Source organism: Phocoena sinus, chromosome 4 (genome assembly GCF_008692025.1).
Source record: "Phocoena sinus isolate mPhoSin1 chromosome 4, mPhoSin1.pri, whole genome shotgun sequence".
Lineage (NCBI taxonomy): Eukaryota > Metazoa > Chordata > Mammalia > Artiodactyla > Phocoenidae > Phocoena > Phocoena sinus.
In genome coordinates, this window is record NC_045766.1 from 60,095,507 (window position 1) to 60,120,544 (window position 25,038).

The 25,038-nt window shown below is 36.4% G+C and overlaps 1 protein-coding gene across 1 annotated transcript in view; it reads left to right on the forward strand.

Annotated features, from left to right (window-relative positions):
* ATP11B (ATPase phospholipid transporting 11B (putative)) overlaps positions 1–25,038 on the forward strand; it is a 126,832-nt gene that overhangs the window by 11,669 nt on the left and 90,125 nt on the right. The window contains 3 exon segments of the mRNA XM_032630197.1: positions 11,748–11,864; positions 17,580–17,669; positions 19,317–19,397. Of these exon segments, the coding sequence (XP_032486088.1) occupies positions 11,748–11,864; positions 17,580–17,669; positions 19,317–19,397 (288 nt within the window).

The window sequence follows — 25,038 nt, forward strand, 5'->3', positions numbered from 1 at the left end:
CAAAATGGGAAAAGCAAGGTCAGTGTAACACACACGTCTGTGTGTGTGTGTGTGTGTGTGTGTGTGTGTCTTTGTCTTTGCTTAAACTTATATATGTCCTTGTTTTTGAGGACTGTCATTTTAACTTTTTTTTAAAAATAGTTTTAGATTTTCAGAAAGTTTGCAAAAATAATAGAGAATTCCTATACATTCTTCTCACCCACTTTCTCTTATTGTTAACATATTACTGTGCTACATTTGTTACACTAATAAACCAATATTAATACGTTATTATTAAACCCTGTACTTTATTTCATATTTGTATATATTGCAAAATGATCACCACAGTAAGTCTTGTTAATATCCATCACCACCCAGTGTTACAGAATTTGTTTCCCTGTGATGAGAACTTTTTAAGATCTACACTCTTAGCAATTTTCACATATACAATACAGTATTATTAACTATAATTACCAGGCTGTACATTATATCCTATAACTTATTTCTTTTATAACTAGAAGTTTGTACCTTTTGACTCCCTTCACCCAGTTCACCCACTCCCCAACCCCACCTCTGGCAACCACCAGTCTGTTCTCCATTATTTCTGTATCTACGAACTTGGAGTTTTTTTTAGATTCCACATATAAGTGAGATCATACAGTATTTGTCTTTTCTCTTTCTGACTTATTTCACTTAGCATAACGCCCTCAAAGCCCATCCATGATGCAGCAGATGGCAAGATTTCATTCTTTTTGATGGATGAATAATATTTTATTTTTTATATATATATATATATATATATATATATATATATATATATATATATACACACACCACATTTTCTTTATCCACTCATTTGTTGATAGACATTCAGTTTTTTCCCATACCTTGGCTATTGTAAATAATGCCACAGTGAACATGGAGTGCATATATCTTTCAGATTAGTGTTTTTCATTTTCTTCAGATAAATACCCAGAAGTGGAATTGCTGGATCATATGGTAGTTCTATTTTTAATTTTTTGAGGAACCTCTGTACTGTTTTCCATAGTGGTTGTACCAGTTTACATCCTCACCAACACTTGTTATTTCTTGTCTTTTTGATAATAGCCATTCTAATGTGTGTGAGGTAATATCTCATTGTGGTTTTCACTAGTATTCTTTTTCTGGTTCAAAATCTCATCTGGGATGGGGCTTCCCTGGTGGCGCAGTGGTTGAGAGTCCGCCTGCCGAGACAGGGGACGTGGGTTCGTGCCCCGGTCCGGGAAGATCCCACATGCCGCGGAGCCCATGGCCGCTGAGCCTGCGCGTCCGGAGCCTGTGCTCCACAACGGGAGAGGCCACAACAGTGAGAGACCCGCGTATTGCAAAAAAAAAATCTCATCTGGGTTAACACGTTACATTTAGTCTTCATGTGTTCTTAGGCTCCACTGGGCTGTGATAGTTTCTCAGACTTATGAGAAGAACTAAGTCTTAGGTTGTTTTCCTTTCTTTTTTATTAATATTCCTGCTTAGAAGAATTAGAAGTTGGCAAATTTATGTTAGTTTTCCAGTTAAAATTTTTTTTACTGTTCTGTGAAATCCAAAACTCTGTGAACCATTGCCTTTGGTTATCAGAAATCAGTGTGATGACCATTAATAATTAGTGTCTCCAAGTTTCCTAATTATGTTTTTTTTGTTATAAAAGAAATACCTATTAGTAAGTTTTTTAAAAAGTGAATGTGAAGTTTAGAGTTAATTGAATCTTATAGGGAAGAATTGGTGATCTGATTTGTGGCAGCAGTCAGTTTCCATTAGATGTGAGTGTATACAAAAAGCCATAGGAAGATAGGAAGTCTGTAAACACTGAGTAACTGAACTTAGTTACTCAGTTGATGACTATCAACTCATCATAAAGGTATTTCTTAAAATTACCAAAATAGAAAATTTAATAGTATATGATTTCAGCTTTCTTCATTTTTCATGTTCAAATTTTTAAATTCCATTTCGAATTAGAGATCCTGTCCATTTCCACAGTTAATGCTTTATACCTTGGCTCTTGATTGTTTTCTCTTCTTTTTCCTTGATCCTTCAGTGATTTTTCCTTCCCATAACTTTTTCTTCCTCTTTACCAGATTCTTCATTTCAAACATAAAAATAGGCTTATGATTTGCTTTTACGAAAAATGTTTCGCTTGATCCAGCTTTTCAGTTGTTAACCGCTATCCCCACTTCCCCACCCTCCTCTCCATCCCCAGTCATTAATCCACTGTAGCCCTTTTAACTGTACTCAAACTGCGTTGGCAGAAGCCACTGATGATTTACGAATTGTTAAATTCAGTTGTCTTTTTTTCAGTTCTTACTTCCTTTGCAGCATATGAAATAATTCCTTTTTGCAACTTCTTCCCAGGTTTCTGCCATACTACTCTTCTTGTTTTTCTTCTGCTCTGATGATCTTTTTTCCTTTTTGCTTATTCCTTTTTTCCCACATGTATCTTAAATGATAGCCCTCGGAATTCCATCTCCTACCCTTATTCTCTTCCTCTGTACTCTCTTAACAGGCAGTCTCATACATATCTTTGACGTTAACCACCATCATTATGCTTGCTGGCTTCCAATCTCAAGTCCAACCCTCTCTCCTAAACTCTACATAAAGTTGCTTAGTAGATATCCATGCTGGGTGTACCATATTCAAACCAGAAAATAATTCTAGTTTGATCTTAAATATGTGAGAGGAAATAGGAAATTAGGTGATATCTAAGTAATAAATTGTAGGGCCTAAAATACTAAGGTTTCATCAGCTCCATGTGGGCAAGGACTAAGTCACGTATTCCTTTTTATCATCAGTGGTCCTTAGTGCATTGAAAAGCACCTAGTTAAGTACTCAGTAAATACTCTTTGATTGGTTGTTAAAGTAAATTTTTTTCATTACGTGCCGGAAAATACCAAAAGGCAAGAATTTGCAGATCAGCAGTAGAATTTTTTTTTTTTTTTTTTTTTTTTTTTTGCGGTACTTGGGCCTCTCACTGTTGTGGCGTCTCCCGTTGCGGAGCACAGGCTCTGGACCCGCAGGCTCAGTGGCCATGGCTCACGGGCCCAGCCGCTCCGCGGCATGTGGGATCTTCCCGGACCGGGGCGCGAACCCGCGTCCCCTGCATCGGCAGGCGGACTCTCAACCACTGCGCCACCAGGGAAGCCCAGCAGTAGAATTTTAATAGTCATTATACAGGGTAAATGAATTGTTTGCCAAAAGAACTGAAAATATGCGAACATATTCTTTTGTGTTTTTTAAAAAATACATTTTCAGAATTATGTCAGTTTGACCCAGTGTTGCTGAATAATCATTTCCATGCTTAAAATTTATCAAATTTTCATAGCAATAGTTGAGGATTTGCTAAGTTCTTTTTTTTTTTAATCTTATATAGACATGTTTTACTTTCTTCTGAAGCATGTTTCTCAGGTTCCCAGCATATAAAATTAGTAAAACAATTGTGTATCTTCCTTCCACCTTACTTTTTTCTACCTTTTGTTTTAGTTCTTTTCTTAACTAAATAGGATTCACTCATTGTCTCTATTCTCTGACTTCAATATATTTTTATGTTGTTATTGTTTAGAATTTTTCTCCGTAACACTTAAGCCTGTTTAAATATGTACTTGGAAATATTTGTTGTAGTTTCCTAGTTTGAATACTGATATTCTGCTCATGGTATAAGCAGCAGCTTCTAACTTGAGGGGATTCTATTATAAACCCAAGATAGTACTTGTAATATTGGTTAGATTTTGGCCATAAAAGTACATAGTTTTCAATCCTGTTGGGCCCAGTGCCCCCTATTTCTAACAGATATTTCATAAATGTTCTTTCCATTTTTATCTTGAAATAAAATTTAAATATATAACCTGCTACATATATAACTTGATTTTTAACAAAAAATCAACATTATAACCCTAGTTATGGAGGAAACTAGTATGAAGGAAAAATAAATACATTTATATTAAATAATATCTGTTTCAGTATGTAAGTACTCAACCGTAACTACACTAAAGGTAGTGAATAATAAAATGCTGTAATCAGTGTGACTTCATGGCTACTAGTGCAGACTGCTGAAAGTGTAGTGTATTGGTGACTCATATACAAGTGACATTTCCATTGGTGATGCAGTTTTCTGAAACAGTGAACACTCTGGGAAGTTCTGACAAAATGTTATCTTCCTTCATTTTACATGGTAGTTGCATTGCTGAAAAATTCACAAATCCATGCAAAGCATTTTGTGTTTGTTTTTAAAGAGGAGGTTCATATTTTTCTAAAGAGATTTTTACAAATGTGAATATCAGGCAGGGCATTTGAAAGTTGTCTGGTTCACAGGACATTTCCTTGTTGTCAGGACTCTGATGTTCATTGAAGAATGTCTAATATCTCTGCCCCACCCATTCACCCACCTACTAAATGCCACTAGACATCCCCACCCCTCAAATCATTGTGAAAATCAGTACCAACCTCATTTCTGAAAATGGTTTCCAGAAGTCTTCCTTCCTTTCCTTAGGCTCATTCCCCAAAAGGAGTTTTAACTTTGAGGCATGTAATCTCTTAGCTCTAATTGAGAACCATTACATATAATTTCTCTCAATGAGAATAGGGAAACACAGTTAAGCAACTGATCAGAAAACATAGGTGAGTAGAAAAGCCTGTAAAGCAAACTATATGGTCATTCAGAAATAGTATTTCAGTGATAGTGTTATTTTGGTTGATTTGCTAAATATTAATGCTTGGTATTCAATTGTAGCTATCTGGTAACAGGAACAGCATACAATTTCATTCAACATAAGAGCAAGAGTGTTACCAATTTTGAGAAACATTTAAAATGTTCATAATTATGGCAGGATGAAAGGTAGGATGTCTAGGTTGTGGAAAGTGAGACTGGTAGTAGGTACAAGATTGTTGGGTTTTGTTATTGCCGCTGCTGCTATTTATTTGGTTCCAGTTTGTTGGTTCAGGCATTCCTGAAAACAAGTTTCCTATATATAAAATTAACAGGACAATTGTGTATCTTCCTTCCACCCTACTTCTTTCTACCTTTTGTGTCAATTTTTGTCTCTATTCTTTGTCTTCAATATACTGTTCGCCAGTTTATTATTTTTTAAATTTTTATTTATTTTTAATTGAAGTATAGTTGATTTCAATATACTTTTTAATGTTATTTAGAATTTTGTGGGTGTGTCTTTGTGATTGATATATATTTTAAAATATTACACTTTGAAGATATTTTGTAAGGGATGTGTTTTCTGTGTAAAGGATATTTGTCTCTGGCCTCAGAACTGTAACCCCATTGCTTCTGATATACTGAGGAGGACGTAGGAAGCCATCTTCGTTGCCGTTGTTGTTTATGATTGTGAGTGGAGAGGGAGAAGGCTTAAAAATGTTTGGGAAACCTTAGTAGAAATTCCATTTTACTCTTCTGTCTCCAGTCTGGATACCGTAACAGGTAGAAGAGTTACTAGTTTCATTCCTTATCCAGCCGGTGTTCAACTGGATAGGTAAACCAAAAAAATCAATTTAGGGTTCTTGGTTACAGAAACCTTAAATTCTCCCTTAGTGAAATCTATGATTTTAAATTTGATCTAAACTAAAACTACCTCACACATTTATTTTTATCGTAAATGTCTCTGTGATTTCAAATCACCAGTCTAGCAAATACGAGACATTTACTGTCACAGTTGAATTATGGCCAAATAGGATTCTTGTAATCCAGAAAATCCATGGTAAAGTCCCAAATGGGTGAAATTGACATATTTTTAATTCTAGTAAGATATACTTAAGATAAAATATGCCATTTTAACCATTTCTAAATATACAGTTCAGTGGTATTAAGTACAGTCACACTGTTATGCAGCCATCAATCACCACCATCTGTCTCCTGAACTGTTTGATCTTTCCAGACTGAAACTTTATACCCATTAAACACTAATGCCCTGTTCCTCTCCCCTCCCCAGCCCCCCTTGAATAAATGCCTGGCAAAGTACGAATTTGTCAACTCTTATTCCTTATATAAGAGGAATAAATTTAAAACCTCGTCCTTTTGTCACAGGCTACATTTCACTTAGCATAATGTCTTTAGTGTTCATCCATGTTATAGCATGTGTCAAAATCTCCTTCCTTTTTAAGGCTGAATAATATCCCATTGTACACACCACATTTTGTTTATCCATTCATCTGTCAATGGACACTTGGGTTGCTTCCACCTTTTGGCTATTGTGAATAATGCTGCCATGCACATGGGTTTACAAATATCTGTTCAAGTCTCTTCATTTCTTTTGAGTTTATACACAAGTGGAATTGTTGGATCATACAGTTATTCTGTGCTTACTTTTTTGAGGGGTCACCATATTATTTCCACAGGGGCTGCTAGAGGTGTATGTTGGAGTGGGAAATCAAGTTTGGGAGGTAATATAAGAGATGAGCTTCCTATAAGAGATGAACATCCTGTAGTAAAGTATTTGCAGATGATTTAAGATGTTTGGAGTCAAAGATCACTCTAAATTTTGAAGCCCGTAACTGGAAAGCCAGTTCCAACCCACCTCTGCAGTAAGCCAGAGTTCTTGGAAGCCCAGACTGGTCTGATAGATGGCAAACTACCTTAAATCCTAAAATGAAAATTATGTAACATGATACAAAAAGTTAAAATTAAATTGTGTTTCGATCATGGACATTTTAAGTTATTCCCTCTCACCTTGCTTTGGTCTCTTAACAGTGTAAAATTATCTTGTCCTTATAATACCTTCGTATAGATGTATTTTATTCAAAGTCTATATCTAGGAAACAGTAATTCACAATTAAGTTTGTAGATTTGGTAAAATACGTTAAATCATTCTTCCCCAGAAGTACTGTGTACATTGGAACACGTAGCCAACAAAAATCACTTTGTGTCATAGAAAGTGTGTGACTGAAATAAAGCTTCTGTTCATTTATTTTAATAACAGTGCCATTACAGTTTTGAATGCTTCTTTTTATGTTGTTTTTCATGGTTTTTGGTTTGTTTTGTAGCTTTTTTCTTTCTATTATGGAGGAAGTAGATCACACATAGGAATGATTAAATGTACAAATTTAATCACTGAACTCTAAAAATGTTTTCTTAGTTATGTTAAAGAAGTGTGACAATATTTAATTATAGGACTGTAGTTTTAGTTTCTTCTTAGCTCTTATTTGTAATGCTCGTATTTTTCATAAAATCTTTGGGATTTTAAGAATAGTACAGAGGCTGGTATATTTGGTATGAAAATATAAAATGTTATGAGTCATTTCTAAGTACTGCTTTGTGCCAGAGACCAACATCTAAAAATTATAAGCTGTTTTCTGGTTTGGCTTCCCTAGGTTTCATCAGCTTACTGTTACAAAAGGAGTCTTTTTCGAATCAGTCCCATGTGTTTTCAATTCTTTCCTTGAATGCCATCATGGGACTTTTTTCCCACCTTAAATGCTCATCCACTTTTTTTTTTTAATTTATTTTATTTATTTATTTTTGGCTGCATTGGGTGTTCGTTGCTGCGCTTGGGCTTTCTCTAGTTGCAGTGAGCGGGGGGCCAATTCCCCACCATGGCGCGCAGTCCTCTCATTGCAGTGACTTCTCTTGCTGCGGGGCATGAGCTCCAGGCACGCGGGCTTCAGTAATTGTGGCTTGTGGGCTCCAGAGCACACGCACAGCAGCTGTCCTGCATGGGCCTAGTTGCTTCGCAGCATGTGAGATCCTCCCAGACCAGGGCAGAACCCGTGTCCCCCGCATTGGCCGGCAGACTCCCAACCACTGCGCCGCCAGGGAAGCCCTGATCCACTTTTTTTAAAAGTACCTGTGGTTTTTACATATGCTCATAAATCCAGACAGAAAAGAGGTTTTTAACTTCATACTTTTTTAGAGTTAATGAGAGTTGTTATTTTTAAATTTGTGTGCTTCCAAAAGCCTATACAGTTGACCCTTGAACAACATTGGGTTGAACTGTGCAGGTCCCCCTATATGTGGATTTCTCAATAGTAAATACAACAGTACTATAGGGCTGAATCTGAGGATGCAGAGGGCCAACTCTGAAGTTATACTCAGATTTTTGACTGTGTGGAGGGTCGACTTCTCTAACCCTGGAGTTGTTCAAGGGTCAGCTGTACTTTTTAGCAGGCATTAAAATAAAATCAGGGTGGGGACTTCCCTGGTGGTCCAGTGGCTAAGACTCTATGCTCCCAATGCAGGGGGTCCAGGTTTAATCTCAGTCAGATAACTAGATCCCACATGCCGCAGCTAAGAGTTTGCATGCCGCAACTAAAGATCCTTGCGTGCTGCAGCTAAGACCTGGTACAGCCAAATAAATAAATGTTAAAAAATAAAAATAAAACCAGGGTGGCTAGAATAGCATTAATGTATCTCAGTTCCTTTATCCAGGACAAGATGAAACCATAGAAGAAAGGAGCAAGCCATCCAGGGGTTCAGGGTGTGAATGGGTAGTCTGGGCTGAAAGTGTAATACATACCAGAGGTTTCTGAACCCTGATGTGTAGCCGTAGCCTAGTGATTAGGGAGTTCAGATTGTACAGTAGCATAGAATTGCTGATAATGCTTGTTAGAAATAGCATGAAACTATACTTGAACTTCACATTTATGGTATAGTTATACAATTAATTTTGATAAACTCTGTTTGTTTTGATTCCTGTTAAACAAAGTAGAGGTGTTATTGAAGCAACAATTCTCTGTGTCATTTTTAAAACATGGAATATTGAGGTGGGGAACTGATTATAAAAGCAAGACCTTAGATAAGTGGTTCTAACTTTCTTTATGTCATCAAAATCTGAGGAAAACTATTCTGTCATCAGCAAAATGCATGTATGGGAGTTCCCTGGTGGTCTAGTGGTTAGGATTTGGCGCTTTCACTGCTGTGACCCAGGTCCGGTCCCTGGTCAGGGAACTGAGAATCCCACAAGCCGTGTGGCATGGCCAAAATTTTAAAAAAAAATTTTTAATGCACAGATATGCAAATTTGCGTACAATTTCAGAGATTCACAGACCTGCCCTAAGTCACTTTTCTCATTTTTGGACAGTTTTGTTCTTTTTAGTTCATGGCTACTTGAATTTGTGGCAAAGAAGTTGATGCTAATGAACTGAAGTTATAGCTTTAATTTCCATGAGAGACACTTAGCTGTACTTATACCGCAGTCACAAATATAAAATTTAACTATTTTTTGTGTGTAAAAAAATACACACACCCACGTGTATATACATGCCATTGATTATAACATGATTGGATAAGGTCATTTTAATTAATCACTGGAAAAACAACTCAAAATGCTTAAGTGGATGTTATAGCATCTTTGGGAATAAGGTAAAACATACTATCATTATTCTCCTTTTGGTATTGTCATCTTATTTTAAATTATGATTTCTTGGAATATGGCGATGCTGAATTTAAAATTCAATTTAATTTAAAACTGATTTTATTCTTGGAACATTTCAAAATATCTCCTTGAAATAATTGTAGAAATCTCAGGAGTTCCAAAACTTTAGTATGTGGTCACTGGTTCATCCAGGAGAGAGGGATGGAGAATGATGAGCATTTGCTTCCTGTAAAGTGCACGCATTTATGTATATAGTATATTAATTCTAGTAATGAATGAGAGGTTAGAATGTAAACATCAGTATATTTTTGGGGAGGGCAATTGTTTTGTTTCTTTTTGTTTTAGAGATTTATTATTTTATTTATTTTTGGCTGCGTTGGATCTTTCATTGTGGCACACAGGCTCTGCCCCTTCGTTGCAGCGCGGGCTTCTCTTTAGTTGTGCCATGCAGAGTTTTTTCTTCTCTGGTTGTGGTGCACAGGCTCCAAGGTATGTGGGCTCTGTAGTTGTGGCACGCGGGTTCCAGCGCGCGTGGGCTCTGTAGTTTGCGGCACACAGGCTCTCTAGTTGAGGCACGCAAGCTCAGTAGTTGTGGCACATGGGCTTAGTTGCCCTGCAACATGAGGGATGTTAGTTCCCTGACCAGGGAGTGAACCCATGTCCCTTGGATTGTAAGGCGGATTCTTTACCTCTGGACTACCAGGGAAGTCCCTGTTTTTTGTTTCTTAACTTTAGATGTACATAGTAATAATCTTGGTGGGATTTAGCAAAAAATAAAATAAAATTTTATATCAGTGGTTCTCAGTCTCAGTTGTCTTGACATCTTCTTAAAGATTTGTATACTCTTTCAAACCCTCAAGTTTACTTTATTTTTCTTTGTCTCAGAAGTTTATATGCATGGGGTATGACTTAGTGTTATGTTAACATGGTTACAGAGTGGATACAGAATAAATATGCTTCATGGAGTCTAATGCTTCCGTTACCTGTGTGTCCCTTTTGTTATTTTATGAATGTTACAGGCAAACTTCTGTGGACCATCTTTGAAAAACACATCCATAGACTACAGCAGTAGCATTCAAACTGTTCATTCATTTATTTATTGAGTTGGAGCATGTTATTATATGCTCGAGTATGTAACAAATCACATAATCCTTCATGGCTTAACATAGTGCTTAAACTCAGTAAATAGTTATTGATGGAATAAATGGTATCTATCTTTTAAATGATTATGATATTCCAGATAGAGCAGTGAGTTCTGACTCTGATTTTGGAACCCGCCCTCTTTCTCCCATGAGTTATGACAGGGCACAGTTGTGAAATATTTAAGAGAAAATTTATGAGGAAAATAAACGTGTGCCACATTTTATCCTTAAACTGATTTTGAAATCGGATACATAATGGCACATCAACAAAATGTGGTCATCACTTTAAGTAGCATAAACAAATAAAATAAAACTTCATTTTTTAATGGAGTATACAAATATATTTAATTTGCACAGTTCTGTACTAGCTGTTTCTAAGATCACAAAATAAATTGTTTAAAACCACGAATAACAGCAGTTGAAACCCATATATAGCACTTCTAATACTCTGATGTGCTAAACAAAACATCCCTCTAGGTAATATGGGAATTTCCACTATTTGTGTGTGTCTATGCTTAGTGGAAATTTTACAGGGATACTGGTATCTATCAAAGGAGTCTTAAAGATTCACTTGCCACTCTGGAAAAGAGTACAATGCTGTAGGAATAAAGTATCAGTATTCTTGTCACCAGGGCAAACTTTTCCACTAGAGATCATTCCTAAATGTACCTTAATTGAGGGTCTTCTAAATTTGAGGCCAGAATTATAGCATATATCCATATTTTAGGGGGTAGATTGATAATGTAACTAGCACAAAGAAATGCTTGTATGGAATGAATCTGGGCTATCCAATACATTTTATGTCCTCTGGGAACAAAGCCCTTTGAAACCGAGTTGATCTGCATGTAAAATAAAATGTAAGCCTTTGTCCTTACATATGGTAGGTGCTGACTAGGCCTTAGCTACACAGGACTTCCATTATCACTGGCTAGGAATCTATCCTAAGAGAAAAGCAAGGAACCCCAGGAATGAAAGGGAAGGAAAGAAGCCTTGTCTTCAAGTGCTTCTGTAGGTCTTCTTGTGGTAGCATTTCTGACAGAGTATGGACTATTTTTCATTACCAGAGGTTATTACCTAGTTAGTTTATATCTGAAGAAAATGTACCTGTTTACTTTGAAAGAAAAAAATATATGGCTTAACTCTTCTGATAATTAAATAGATTGAGCCTATATGCAGTTCAAGGCCAGTAATACTATGTGTAATATGGTCAGTTAAATAGAACCAGCAGTAAAGAATCATAACAACTAACCTTGTTGTCCATTATTTTTCTTTTGCTTGGCCTTAGGGTTTTGACCCACCACATCAAAGTGACACAAGAACTATTTACATAGCCAACAGGTTTCCTCAGTATGGCCTTTACACACCTCAGAAATTTATAGATAACCGGATCATTTCATCTAAGGTAAGAATTAACACTTTTATTACTAAAACTGTGGGTTATGTACTGTTATGTTTTAAAAGGTGATTTGTTTGTATTTATAGCCTTAAAAATTCAAGGAAATGGTGGTTGGTAGATTTATCTTAACAAAAATTGTGAACTGTAAAATAAAAAGTTTCTGGTTGCTAATATCAGGTGGCCAGTATGCCCAAAATTACCCTTAGTTGCAATTAAAACTAAGGCGCTAATATTTATACCATGTGCCAGACACTGTATTAGGTACTTCTCATATTATTTAATTCTTAAAACAACTTTAAGATAGCTTTAACAAAGTGTTGTTATACTCATTTTATATCAGTTTTTTCAATTGAAGTGCAGGGAAGTAATTTACCCAGGGATGAGATCGGAGTTTGAACTCAGTTCTGTGTGACTTTAAAGCCTGACTTCCTCCAGTTTTATCATTCTTCTATAAACATTTTATAGTACCAAGGAACCACTTCACTTTTACATATTTTTCCTTGGTTCATTTTTTCCTATGGCATTTTTAAGATGTCTTAGCATTATTCTATAATCTTCAATTTCAAAATAGACTATCTGATAGACTCTTCTCTCATGATGGAAATGTTTTCCATGCTGTCTAATATGATAGCCATTAGCCACATAGGGCTGTTTAGGCCTTGAAATGTGGTAATGTAACTGAGGAACTTAACTTTTAATTTACTTTTAATTTTTTTTTAATTGTCAGTAGCCACATGTGACTAGTGGCTACCTTATTGGACAGTGCAGTTATAGAGGATGTGAGTCAGAAACTGAGGGTAAGGTTCTCTCTGAGCATAGCTATTGCTTAATAGACCACCTTAAGAAGCATCTTTGTATTGCTCCTTCCCGCTCTTCCAGGGCAACTAATATTTTCTCTCTAATCCTGATCTCATTTTTCTTGAAGATGTTGTTTTAGGCCAATGGTTCCTTTTCCCTGTTCCTTTTTTCCAGGCTTTACATTATTTACATATGCAACACACGCATTACTGACATCTCATTTTGGACAGTGGTTCTAAAGCAGAGGGCAGGAAGGGGAAATATCAGAATCTAGGGTAATAGAGGAGCTTTAGATTAATGATACAGTTCTTAGTAAGTGATGCAAGAAATAAAAGTCCTTCTTGAAAAAAATTTTTTAAATACTGGGTATAATTTATATACAATAAAATTCACTAATTTTAAGTGTATAATTTGATAAGTTTTGACAAATGTGTAACATGTGACGGCTGTCATCAAGATACAGAATATATTTGTCACTCCAGAAAGTTAGTAACCAGTCCCCCTCCTCCTCACCTTTAGCACTAGCAGCTGATCTGCTTTCTTTAACTAGTTTTGTCTTTTCCAGAATGTCATATAAATACAATCATACAGTAGGAGTCTTTTGTGTCTGACTTCTTTTCACTTAACACAGTACTCTTGAGATTCATCCTTGTTGTTGCAAGTATCAGTTTCATTAGTTCATTTCCTTTTTAGTGCATAGTTTAACTGTCAGCCTAGGTTTGGATAGTTTATGTCCTGAATTTGGGTAATTTTCCTTGCATGGTTTCGCGATCAGTATTTTCCCATCAATTTCCAGCCACTTTTCTAGCCCTGAACTCTAGATCTCTGTGATATTTTGTTGATAAGGGGGTAGTTTTCCCCCACTGTTTGGCTGCTATAGCTGTGAGAGTTGGATATTATCTCCAGACTAAGAAGCCATGGTTTATCATTCATATTCCTTCCATTTGTAATTTTTTTGAAATTAAACTCTCTTCCAGTTTCTGTCTATATTTTGGACATGTTCCAGAATTTTAAATAGTTTGTTTTAATCTAGTTTTCATAATTCTTATCTGCTAGGAGTTCACAGTCTGCCAATACTGGAAGCTGAGTGTCCTGGAGAACTTCTGAGATTAACTATCTTTATGACTTTTCATTTGCAGCAGTATGAAGTTTAATGTTTTTGACCACAGTTTCAAAAATGTAGATATTTAAATAAACATTGCCCTTTTTTCACACACTTGGAGACTTTCTCATTATTCCCTTATTACTTCCTTATTATTCCACTACCACTTTTTTAAACTTCCAAACCAGATTACCTGCTATTCCATGAATTCATGTTGAACTTCCCTACCACTGTGCCTTTGCTATGATTATTTATTGATAACTGCAGTTTTTAAAAAGTAGATTATATGTTTTTGCAGAGAATGTATATTTCATGTTTTTGACCACAATTTCAAGAATGTAGATATTTATATAGACAGTGTCTTTTTTTTTCCTGACCACAAATGAGGCTGGCTTCTCACTGTTCCCTTTTTACTACCTTTCTACTCCCCTATTATTTCCCTAAACTCCTTTCAGACTGTATATCTTCTATACCACAAAGCCACGATCAACTTCCCTCCTCGCTGCCTTTGTTCATTCTGTCTTTCCTTCCTGAAATGTTTGCCCCCTATCTTTGTTCCTCTTATAGTGTGTCTTACACATTGTAGATGCATGATATGTCTTTAATTTAATTTGCTATAGTAACTTCCTTATCTTAAATTTAAATTTCCTTGCAATATACCCTGAGAAAACCATAATTCAAAAAGAGTCTTGTACCACAGTGTTCATTGCAGCTCTGTTTACACTAGCCAGGACATGGAAGCAACCTAAGTGTCCACTGACAGATGAATGGGTAAAGAAGATGTGGCACATATATACAGTGGAATATTACTCAGTCATAAAAGGAAATGAAATTGAGTTATTTGTAGTGAGATGGATGGACCTGGAGTCTGTCATACAGAGTGAAGTAAGTCAGAAAGAGAAAAACAAATACCGTATGCTAACACATATATACGGAATCTTTAAAAAAAAAAGTGGTTCTGAAGAACCTAGGGACAGGACAGGAATAAAGACGCAGACGTAGAGAATGGACTTGTGGACACGGGGAGGGGGAAGGGTAAGCTGGGACGAAGTGAGAGAGTGGCATGGACATATATACTCTACCAAATGTAAAATAGATAGCTAATGGGAAGGAGCCGCATAGCACATGGAGATCAGCTCTATGCTTTGAGTCCATCTAGAGGGGTGGGATAGGGAGGCTGGGAGGGAGACACAAGAGGGAAGGGATATGGGGATACATGTATATGTATAGCTGATTCGCTTTGTTATACAGCAGAAACTAACACACTATTGTAAAGCAATTATACTCCAGTAAAGACGTTAAAAAAAAATTTCCTTGCAGAAGGTTTAATTTTATAACCATGTTTTTGTTTTCTTAACTAATGTCAGACCTTAGGAGGAAAAAAAGTCAATGATAAAGTTGTATACATAGCTATAGATAGAGAAGGTATACTTCTAGTTCATTTTTCTTGACTGTTATTACATAATAATTAAAATAATTTTAAAGCATAATGAATTATTTTTCTTAGAAGTTTTTTCATGTGTCTTAATATTATTCTACTAGAGTGCCTCCTCTATGTGTGACAGGACAAATGCAGAATTTAGACTCATTCAATCTATTAATGTTTGTATTTCAGAAAACCCGAAAACAATAATTCCTAACATTTGTAAGCTAGCTTTCTTAAGAAATTTTTATTTATTCTCACTTTTTCCATTGTATTATTGAGGTAGCCAAAGAGAGCATCCTGAAACCAATTAATTTACTTTATTACCAACTTATATAGTTGCTCTTTTCAAGATTCTGAAAGATAAAATATATTGTCACTATTATATAGATTGATGTAAACATAGAACATCGTCAAGTTAATTCCTATAAAGTTTTATACATTTGATCTGGTGCTGAGGAAGTTGCATGGAAATACTATGACCCCTGTAGGGACAACTGCCTTTTTACCCCAGTGAAGATCAACTGGCAATGGTTTGACCCAGAATTACCACCTCATATGCACACATTGAGCACTGACTTCTTCTGGTTCCAGGAAGTCTCTACCTCTCTTCTCTCTAGAGCCTTGAACATAGTTCCCAATCCCAGATTCTAGAGCCACTGGTGCTACCACTACCACAGGTAAATATGCTTCAGGTATCCCAGATTAGAACTGAAAATATAATTTCACCTAAGAAAGGAAGGTGTTAGGCATTGTACTATTCTTTATATACCCTTTGGTCAAATAGGCTTTTGTGGGCTTTTCTGGGAACCTAACCGTATTTATAAAATTGTTCATATGTGAAAGGATGTTTGAGGTCTTAAAAAACTGATTAAGGGAATTCCCTGGCGGTCCAGTGGTTAGGATTCCTCTCTTACTGCCGAGGGCGCAGGTTCAATCCTAGTCAGGGAACTAAGATCCTGCAAGCCGCACAGCGCAGCCCCCCCAAAAAAAAAGAAAGAAAAGGAAAAAACTGATTAAGAAGCAAATTTCTGACGTACCAAAATTCAGAAATTAGAACCGTCTTTCATTGCACCAGAGAAAATCTTGAATTGGTCAGTAGTTGAATTGACCAATGGTTATTGGTCAATAGTTGAATTGACCAATGGTTATTGGTCAGTAGTTAAATTGACCAATGGTTATTGCCTGACATCAGGAGAGTTATCTGGAAAAAAATTCTTTTTCCAACCATATTTATTTATTTATCTATTCTGCTAAAGTTTTGATCTCTAGCTGTGTGCTCTAGTGTAACTGCGATAGAGCAGTAAATAAAACAATGTCTCTAGGGATCTTAGATTCTACTGAGAGAATGGACATAGGGTAAAGTAACAGTGCTGTGAAGTGTTTCCCTGTTTCATGCATAAAGTTGTGTTGTGAATAGTGAGTGGCACAAGTAAAATTTGTACGATATTACCGTGCCCCCATAATATAGCATTATAGGCTTATAAACGGATGAATAATACAACAGACACACAGCAGTTAATATGAGCCAGGGTCTGTTGTAAGTGCTTCATAAATATATTAGCTCATTTAATTTTTATAACAACCCTATACAGTATGATTGTTATTATTGTCCTCATTTTATAGAGGCACAAAGTGAAGTACAAAGAGATTAGGTCCAAGGTCACTAAGTGACCTTGGATTAGGATTTAGGCCACAGCAGTTTAACCCTTTACCATCTATGTTCGTAACCATTATACTCTGCTGTCTTTAAAAATTGACATTGTGACAGATTTTCATATCCTTTATGAGATTTTCTTGATGGTTATACCAGTGATCACTTACCTAAAGTAATTTTTAATCTTTTTCACATTCTAGTTTATTTTTCCATATCCCATGCTTAATGGAATAACTGAATAATTATACCATTTCCTCTGTTTCTGAATAAATAAAATATAAAATAAATAAAATATAATATAAATTTAATAAAATTTAAAATAAATTGAATCCAGTGTTAGCATTTCTATCAACTCTTAATTCATCTTCAGCATTAGGTTCAGTCTTGTGTAACCAAAAATCAAATTAAGTTATTAAAATAATATTTTAGATCTGCCATCTCCAACTTCTAAAAAACTAAGAATTTAATAGCAAAATTGATGGATTCCAGTTTATCTCATTTTTAAAAATTATACTAAAATTGCCAATAAATAGTAAAAGACAGAAAAAAAATAGAATAAAAGCCCTGAAACTCTAAAAACCAGATAGTTTTTGTAGCATTGAGAGTTACGTGAATTTGACTAAGGGCTTAGTAAATCTGATACTACTTTTCTTGTTATTATATGTATATAGTATATATTATTTTAAAATATTAACTTATTGATCTTTTTTTTTCTTTTTTTTTTCCTTTTTTTTTTTTTAGTATACTGTGTGGAATTTTGTTCCAAAAAATTTATTTGAACAATTCAGAAGAGTGGCAAACTTTTATTTTCTTATTATATTTTTGGTTCAGGTAAGCTTTATCACTTCATAAATTGTTAAGTTTATAGACATGGTTTCTAAAAATATATCTTCAGGGAAAAGTTATATTGCATTCTAAATCATTTGACTGTGGGACCATTTTTTTTTTTTTTTGCAGAGCTTCCCCATTGTATTCACTGAATACAATGATTTAAACCGCATCAAGATGTCTGAAAAATAGCCAGTGAATTTTAAGATTAATTGTATTTTGTTTTATCACTGATTGCTGTGGTGCTGATAATCATAATCAAAGCCAAGAAAATAACATCCTCCTTTCAGATGTTCTGCCTCGGACATAAATATTTTGGCTTTTATTATACAGCACATGTTTTTGGCACATTTCTGCCTATGGAACCATCTTTGTACAAAGTAAATTTTTCTTTGGCTTTTCTTTTTTTTTAATTTAAATTTTACTTTTATTTAAAAAATTTTTTAATTATAATTTTTAAGAATCCCCATGACTATTGATTTTTCTCCAGGAGACTATTTTCTTAAACTAAATCTATGTTCATTATAAGCTGTTTGACAGTTTCTTGATTTTCACATTGTGCTTTTTTTCCTAATGTCAAAATATCAAGAGAACAGCTTATGAAACTTGAGTATAAATCAGGATTTAAAATAAGTGTCATTTTGTTTTAAAGAGGTTATTCTTTTCTGATAACACCTTGGCAGTGTCTTCCAGTGTGGCATTGAATTTTTGTATAAACTCTGAACTTTTCTCTCCATAGAACCTGGGCTTTCAAAAGAAAAAAACTTGTGAAGTAGTCACTGTAAAGCTTGAGGAAACTTTTTTTTAAATTGCTTTGCTTCATGAACAGAAAAGGAACTTCTGATTTTTTTTCATCAATAGAACTTCAGCTTGGTTTAGTTGGAAAAATGAGAAATTTATACTTACTATGTCCATGTAACACGCATTTGTGAAATTACTAGCTAAGATAAGGAATTCAGCTTGTGTGTGGAGTAGAACAAATTTAATTGGCCTACCCAGAGTAAAGGAATATTAATAAATCGTTAGACCCATGTTCTAAATAACCAAATATAATTACTACAAATACTTCTTTTCCAGCAGTTTATTGAAACCTCAGTTGTATGATTTAAATAATTGCAGCAGCATCTTGCAAATTGTACCCGTCTGGCTCCGCTAGGTGTAACAAAATCACTTGTAGAAAGAAACCCTTTCCCTAGTCCCATTTCTTGTTCTCTCTCCCTAAGTGGTGAGTTTGTGCTAGATCCCAGGGTAAAAACTGACAGACTTTACAGCGTTTCTCAGGATGGGGAAAGAAATGTGAACTGAGATTCTGAGCAGCTATAGATCCCCTCCAAGGCAAATACCGAGGAAGACCTTAAGTACTCTGTGTTAAGAAAGCAGAGACTGAGTCCACCCTAGCAGTATTTGTGGGTATGCAATAGATTTAGGTATTCTACTAACCCCATATAAAAGCCATCAAAGTGAACTTGTGAAACGGTGAACTAAACTACACTCACTGCGTAGTCTTTCTCTCATGTTATTTTTTCATCTGGACCATGATACATGTTTTGTATAATGTTTTCAGATTTCCCAATAATTGAGATTCTAGATGTTAATAGTGTGATGTGTACAATATAAAATATACTCTGCCTTCTCTGTTTTTTAATCCAGCTTATGATTGATACACCTACCAGTCCAATTACCAGTGGACTCCCGTTATTCTTTGTGATAACAGTAACTGCCATAAAGCAGGTATGAAATACTTTGTATTGTTATTTTTCTCCCAAGTCATTCAGAAGTTGCTTAATATTTCCACTCCAAAGTAAGATTTATTGTTGTGAAAATAATTTTCATAAGAAGAAATTTATTTGATTCTGCCTATGGTAAAATTAAACTGAATTAAGCCATCGTTATCAGGTACCTGGTGACTGATGGGATGATTACAATTGTTAAAATATGTCGTTCCTTTGATACACCTAGGGAGCATCCAAAAACAAGCGTTTTATATGTACAAACCAATTCATATATGAAACAGATTAATTATTATAATCATCTTTGCAGAGTTTGGTCGTATTTAAAGGAAATACAGTTCAAAGGGGATATGTTTATAAGGAGCGGAACGTGTACTTCTGGCACGAACATTTCTGAATAAGAATTATACAGTGCTTTCCTACTTTTTACAACTTCCTCTGGTGAGGTCGATTTTTATGTAAAATAGTATTCTAGGGGAAATAGCTTCAACCAGATCTTGAATTGATATTAAAATGTAGGTATATTGGGCTTCCCTGGCGGCGCAGTGGTTGGGAGTCTGCCTGCCGATGCAGGGAATGCGGGTTCGTGCCCCGGTCCGGGAAGATCCCATGTGCCACAGAGTGGCTGGGCCCGTGAGCCATGGCCGCTGAGCCTGCGCGTCTGGAGCCTGTGCTCTGCAACGGGAGAGGCCACAACAGTGAGAGGCCCGCGTACCGCTAAAAAAAAAAAAAAAAAAATGTAGATATAGAAGAACAGTATTATTGGATAAACATGACAAGAAGTTTAAAAATTCCTAGAAATGTCATGTTTATATACTACCACTTCTCAAAATATCTTTGAGAAGATATTGGGCCAGAGGCTCAATTATACAGAACTGAACCCTTCCTCCTGAAAGGGAGTTAATTTGAATTTTCTTGTGTCAGTATGATAAATATTCATTATATAAGATTTAGGGATAATGTGGAAATTGACATGGAAACAAAATTGGAAAACATTTTATAATTCTGAGATGTAGTATATTTATTACTTACATGATATGGGTAAGGGGAGTCTGTAGATTAACAGTTGCATTATTTATCTAGTGTGTCAGAATATCATGCTACCGTTCTAAGTTTGATTTCCCTATATTCAGTGTTCTGTTGGAGATGAGAATTCGTGTAAGTCAGTAAGCATCCACATCACTTAATGCAGTTACATATTTACTTGGCTTTGTAGATGTCATTTATTTTATCAAAGTAACACACATTTGTCCCTTGGACCTCTTTTCTATATATAGTTTCCTTTTTGGTGATTTCTTCCAATCTAGTGGCTTAAGGTACCATTTATATGTTGATGGGTCTCAAATTTACATGTATCCTGAAACTATGCTCTGAACTCCAGACACACATATACAACTCTTTGTGCTTGGAAATACAACTGTTTCCACTTGGATATCTTAGGCTTTTCCTGACCTCTGTGTCACTCTCTCCTTTCCTGCTCTGGTCTTTTTGCTTCATATCATTTTTGCCTACCTATGGTTCTATTGAATAAATGCTTGTTTATTAGTTTGTCTGTCGTCTTCATTTGAATGTTTCGTTCTATGAGGGCAGAGACTTTGTTTTATATTACTAGTTTATTACCAGTGACCAGAACAAGGCTGTGCACATATTTGGCCTTCAATAAATATTTGTTTGATAGGTGAATAAATGAATGAATGAATCTCTTGAATATTTTTAAGGCAATGTTAAATGTTGTAATACTTCTTGCCCTGGTTTATACTTTAATATGAATGAAGTTGTTAGATTTTTTTTTTTTTAACTTCTTCCAACTATATTTGCAAATTGTTTTCTCTTTAGTTGTGTAATGCAAGATATAGTGCTCTGGTAAATACCATAATCTTTGTCCTGTATGAGCTTAAAACGTATGAAGTAGAGAAGGTAAGACCAAATACAAAAATAATTATAGTTTAATAAGATCATAGAAAGAGCCAGTGAGCTGTAGGTATTCAGAGAAAGGGTGGAACACTTCATCTGGATAATCAAGGAAGGCTTCATGGAAGAAATATTATTAGAGATGAAACTTTGGAATATGGATAAAATGATAGTTGGTAAAGAAGGTGAGATAGAAACAAACAACTTGAGCAAAGGCTTAAATGGAAGAAAAGGCAAGACTTATTTTAGGGAATGACATATCTGACTAATGTTTGACCCTGTGTAGGAATGTGCTAAAAGATAACATACTGGAAATGGATGTTGGTACTAAATTAAAGAGGCTGGAAGACTCTTTGAGAGTTGTCAAGAGGGGTTTGAACAGGATAGTGAATTAAAACAGTGTTTTGGAAAGCTTAATCTGGCAGTGACATGTAGGATGAATTATAGTTTGTGAACTTGTGTTTAAAAAGATTTTAACTGTATGCCTCCCCAACTGTTGAGAGTTGTTGCTGATATATATTTGGATTTTGGGAGACAAGTGTATCTACACAAAAGAATAATAGTAAGCAAGATATGAAAGGTAATTAGGAATGTAAGAACAACAGAGTCTGAAGAATCAAGGGAAACAACATTTTCCAGGGTAGGAAACATCAAGAAATGGTCTCTAGAGTTTTCAATGGAAAAATCAGAAATTATGTTAGCACTTGAAATCCCTGCACTATAAAATCGCTGAGTAACTGCTAAAAACAAAGCAAAACAAAACAAATTTTTAAAAAATCAAAATAAAACCCTAAGTAAATCTGCTTATGACTGCTCTTGTGAAAAAGCAGTCTATTTTGTATCATAGATTGTATGTAATGATACTTTTTCATTTGTACTCGTAAGCCAAAGATTTCTAATACATTTTGTTCTAGTTTAAATTTGTCAATGGAAGTAAATGGAATGATAACTTCAGAAAAAGATAATTTTAAAGTTATTGCTTTATTGATGTCATCTGACTATAAAAGTATGCTTTTTGACAGTTTCAGGAACGGTATTTTGACTCTCAATTAAATTTCTCTAAAATTGACATACCACATCTTAAATTGAGCCAGCATAATTTGTGTCTTAAAAATGCTTTCCCAAAAGGATTCTCCCTGAAAAACAGACCTTCAGAGCAATCTTTAGTATTTGTTTTATATTTTATAATGTTGTAATAGTTTTAGGTAATAGATGCACATATTTTTTAAAAATGGAAACAGTATAAAATAACATATAGGGACTTCCCTGGTGGTCCAGCAGTTTAGACTGTGTGCACCCAATGCAGGGGGCCTGGGTTCAGGCCCTGGTCAGGGGACTAGATCCCACATGCCACAACTAAAGATCCTGCATGCTGCAACGAAGATCCCGCATGCCGCAACTAAGACCCAGCACAGCCAAATAATTTTTTTTTTAACATCTGTATTGGAGTATAATTGCTTTACAATGGTGTGTTCGTTTCTGCTTTATAACGAAGTGAATCAGCTATACATATACATATATCCCCATATCTCCTCCTCCTTGTGTCTCCCTCCCTCCCACCCTCCCTATCCCACCCTCTACTCTAGGTGGTCACAAAGCACCGAGCTGCTTTTTACTTTGGTAGTGTATATATGTCCATGCCACTCTCTCACTTCGTCCCAGCTTACTCTTCCCCCTCCCTGTGTCCTCAAGTCCATTCTCTATGTCTGCGTCTTTATTCCTGTCCTCCCCCTAGGTTCTTCAGAACCTTTTTTTTTTAATTTCTTTTTTTTTAGATTCCATGTGTATGTAGCATACGGTATTTGTTTTTTTCTTCCTGACTTACTTCACTCTGTATGGCAGACTCTAGGTCCATCCACCTCACTACCAATAACTCAATTTCATTTTTTTATGGTTGAGTAATATTCCATTGTATATATGTGCCACATCTTCTTTATCCATTCATCCATCAATGGACACTTAGGTTGCTTCCATCTCCTGGCTATTGTAAACTGCGGCGAGCCGCTCTGACCAGCAGAATGACGAATCACCACACGCTAGATTCTTCTCGCATCACACTTTATTGGAGTACAGCTTGGTTTCGGGCGGATGGAAGGAAGACCCCGTACGCTCGAGCCTGTCTGCTTATATAAGGGCTTAAGGACTCGTGTAAGTCCCTGATTCGTCCGTATGGTTATCGCATTTCGCAAGCCAGACTTTGGATAGGCCACTGCTTCAAAACCTGATTAGCATATTAGGTGCATACGCCCTAGCGGCATACTTAGTGCATGCGTAATGGCTATCCGGCCGCGCCCTACATCTCCCCCATTTTCTTTTCGACCATTGCAGCGGGACATTGACCTGTAACCAGTGCTCATACCGGGGTATGTACACGGTGTACCGGTAGTTTCCGCTTGCATTCGCAGACACCCTCCTGCGTGCAATGCTCGCAATCGAACTGCAGGGTGCAAGGGCTGTCTTCACGTGGCATGGGCTCCTCATGGAGGTGCAATGGTAACGAGACCTCTCCGTGCAGAGGCAGCCCCTAGGGCCGATCCCCTATAGAGGTGCAATGGCGGCAAGGCCCCTCTGTGCAAGGGCGATCATATGTTTTTTAGGGTGGAGAGCCAGGCTGCGGGGGACTCGCCTTCACTGATGGCCACAAGCGCCTGAGTGAGCATTATCCTATCTCGCCGGGTTCGAATGCGAATACGACAGACCAACCAGAGACACAACACTATCCCAAACAAACAGCAGGCTGCAAACAGTCCCACACCCACCCATTCCTTAAAAAAGGAAAATGCTCTAGCTAGCCATGCGGTAAATTCTCCAAGAGTCACTGGATCCACTCTGGTTGCATTCAGCTGCAGGATATTCAACTTCTGCTTAAATATCCCCTGGCAGCCTCTGCAAGATCCTTAAGTATTTTATAATCCACCATCTCATAATATCTTTGACGCGTGGCTGGGTCTTCAAACACCGGAAAAGCTGTGGGTCCCTGAGACCAGACTTCTCTGGGTATGAATGTACACTTTGGCGGTTCCCGAACCGCAGCGCCAGGGGGGGGCGCTAGCAATAAAAGCGGAAGTCTGAGTACATGTTAAAGCTTTTGATTTAGCAGAAGCACAAAATGGCGGACGAGCACCCGCAGAGGCACAAAATGGCGGACGAGCACATGGGGAACTGCCATATCGTCCTCTTTCATATTCGGCAGCTGCTTCTTCCAGATCCGCCTCCTCCTTGGGATTCAACTCATCTTGAGACAAATAAGCGCTTTAAATTCATCTAAAAGTGGATACAATCCTGGCGTTGCATCCGATTTTTCTATTTGTTTTTCTCTCTTTTTCCTAGGATTCTTAGGCCTATCTACCGTAGTTCCTATATTTTCACTTTCTGACGCACTATCTTGATGTATGCTAAGAGCTTTACGGCCCATCTGTACAATATCTTCGCATTTCCCTTCTCTTAAGCACGAATGTATCATTCTCCATACGGAAACGTGCCTCGAGAGAGCTCCCCCATTTTGTGACGATCAGCCAAGTCCTTCCCCAGTTTTTCCCAAGATGGAACAGTCAGGCTTCCAGACACCGCAAACCATGGGGCGGCACCATCAATATCCTGCAACAGTTTACTAATAGTTTTATGTGAAATCTTAAGTCCTCGATCGTTCAGAAGGGCTTGGATGGGCTCATGGAATCCAACGGTTGGTTCCGCGGATGAACTATTCCCCATAGTTCACTCTCATATATGAA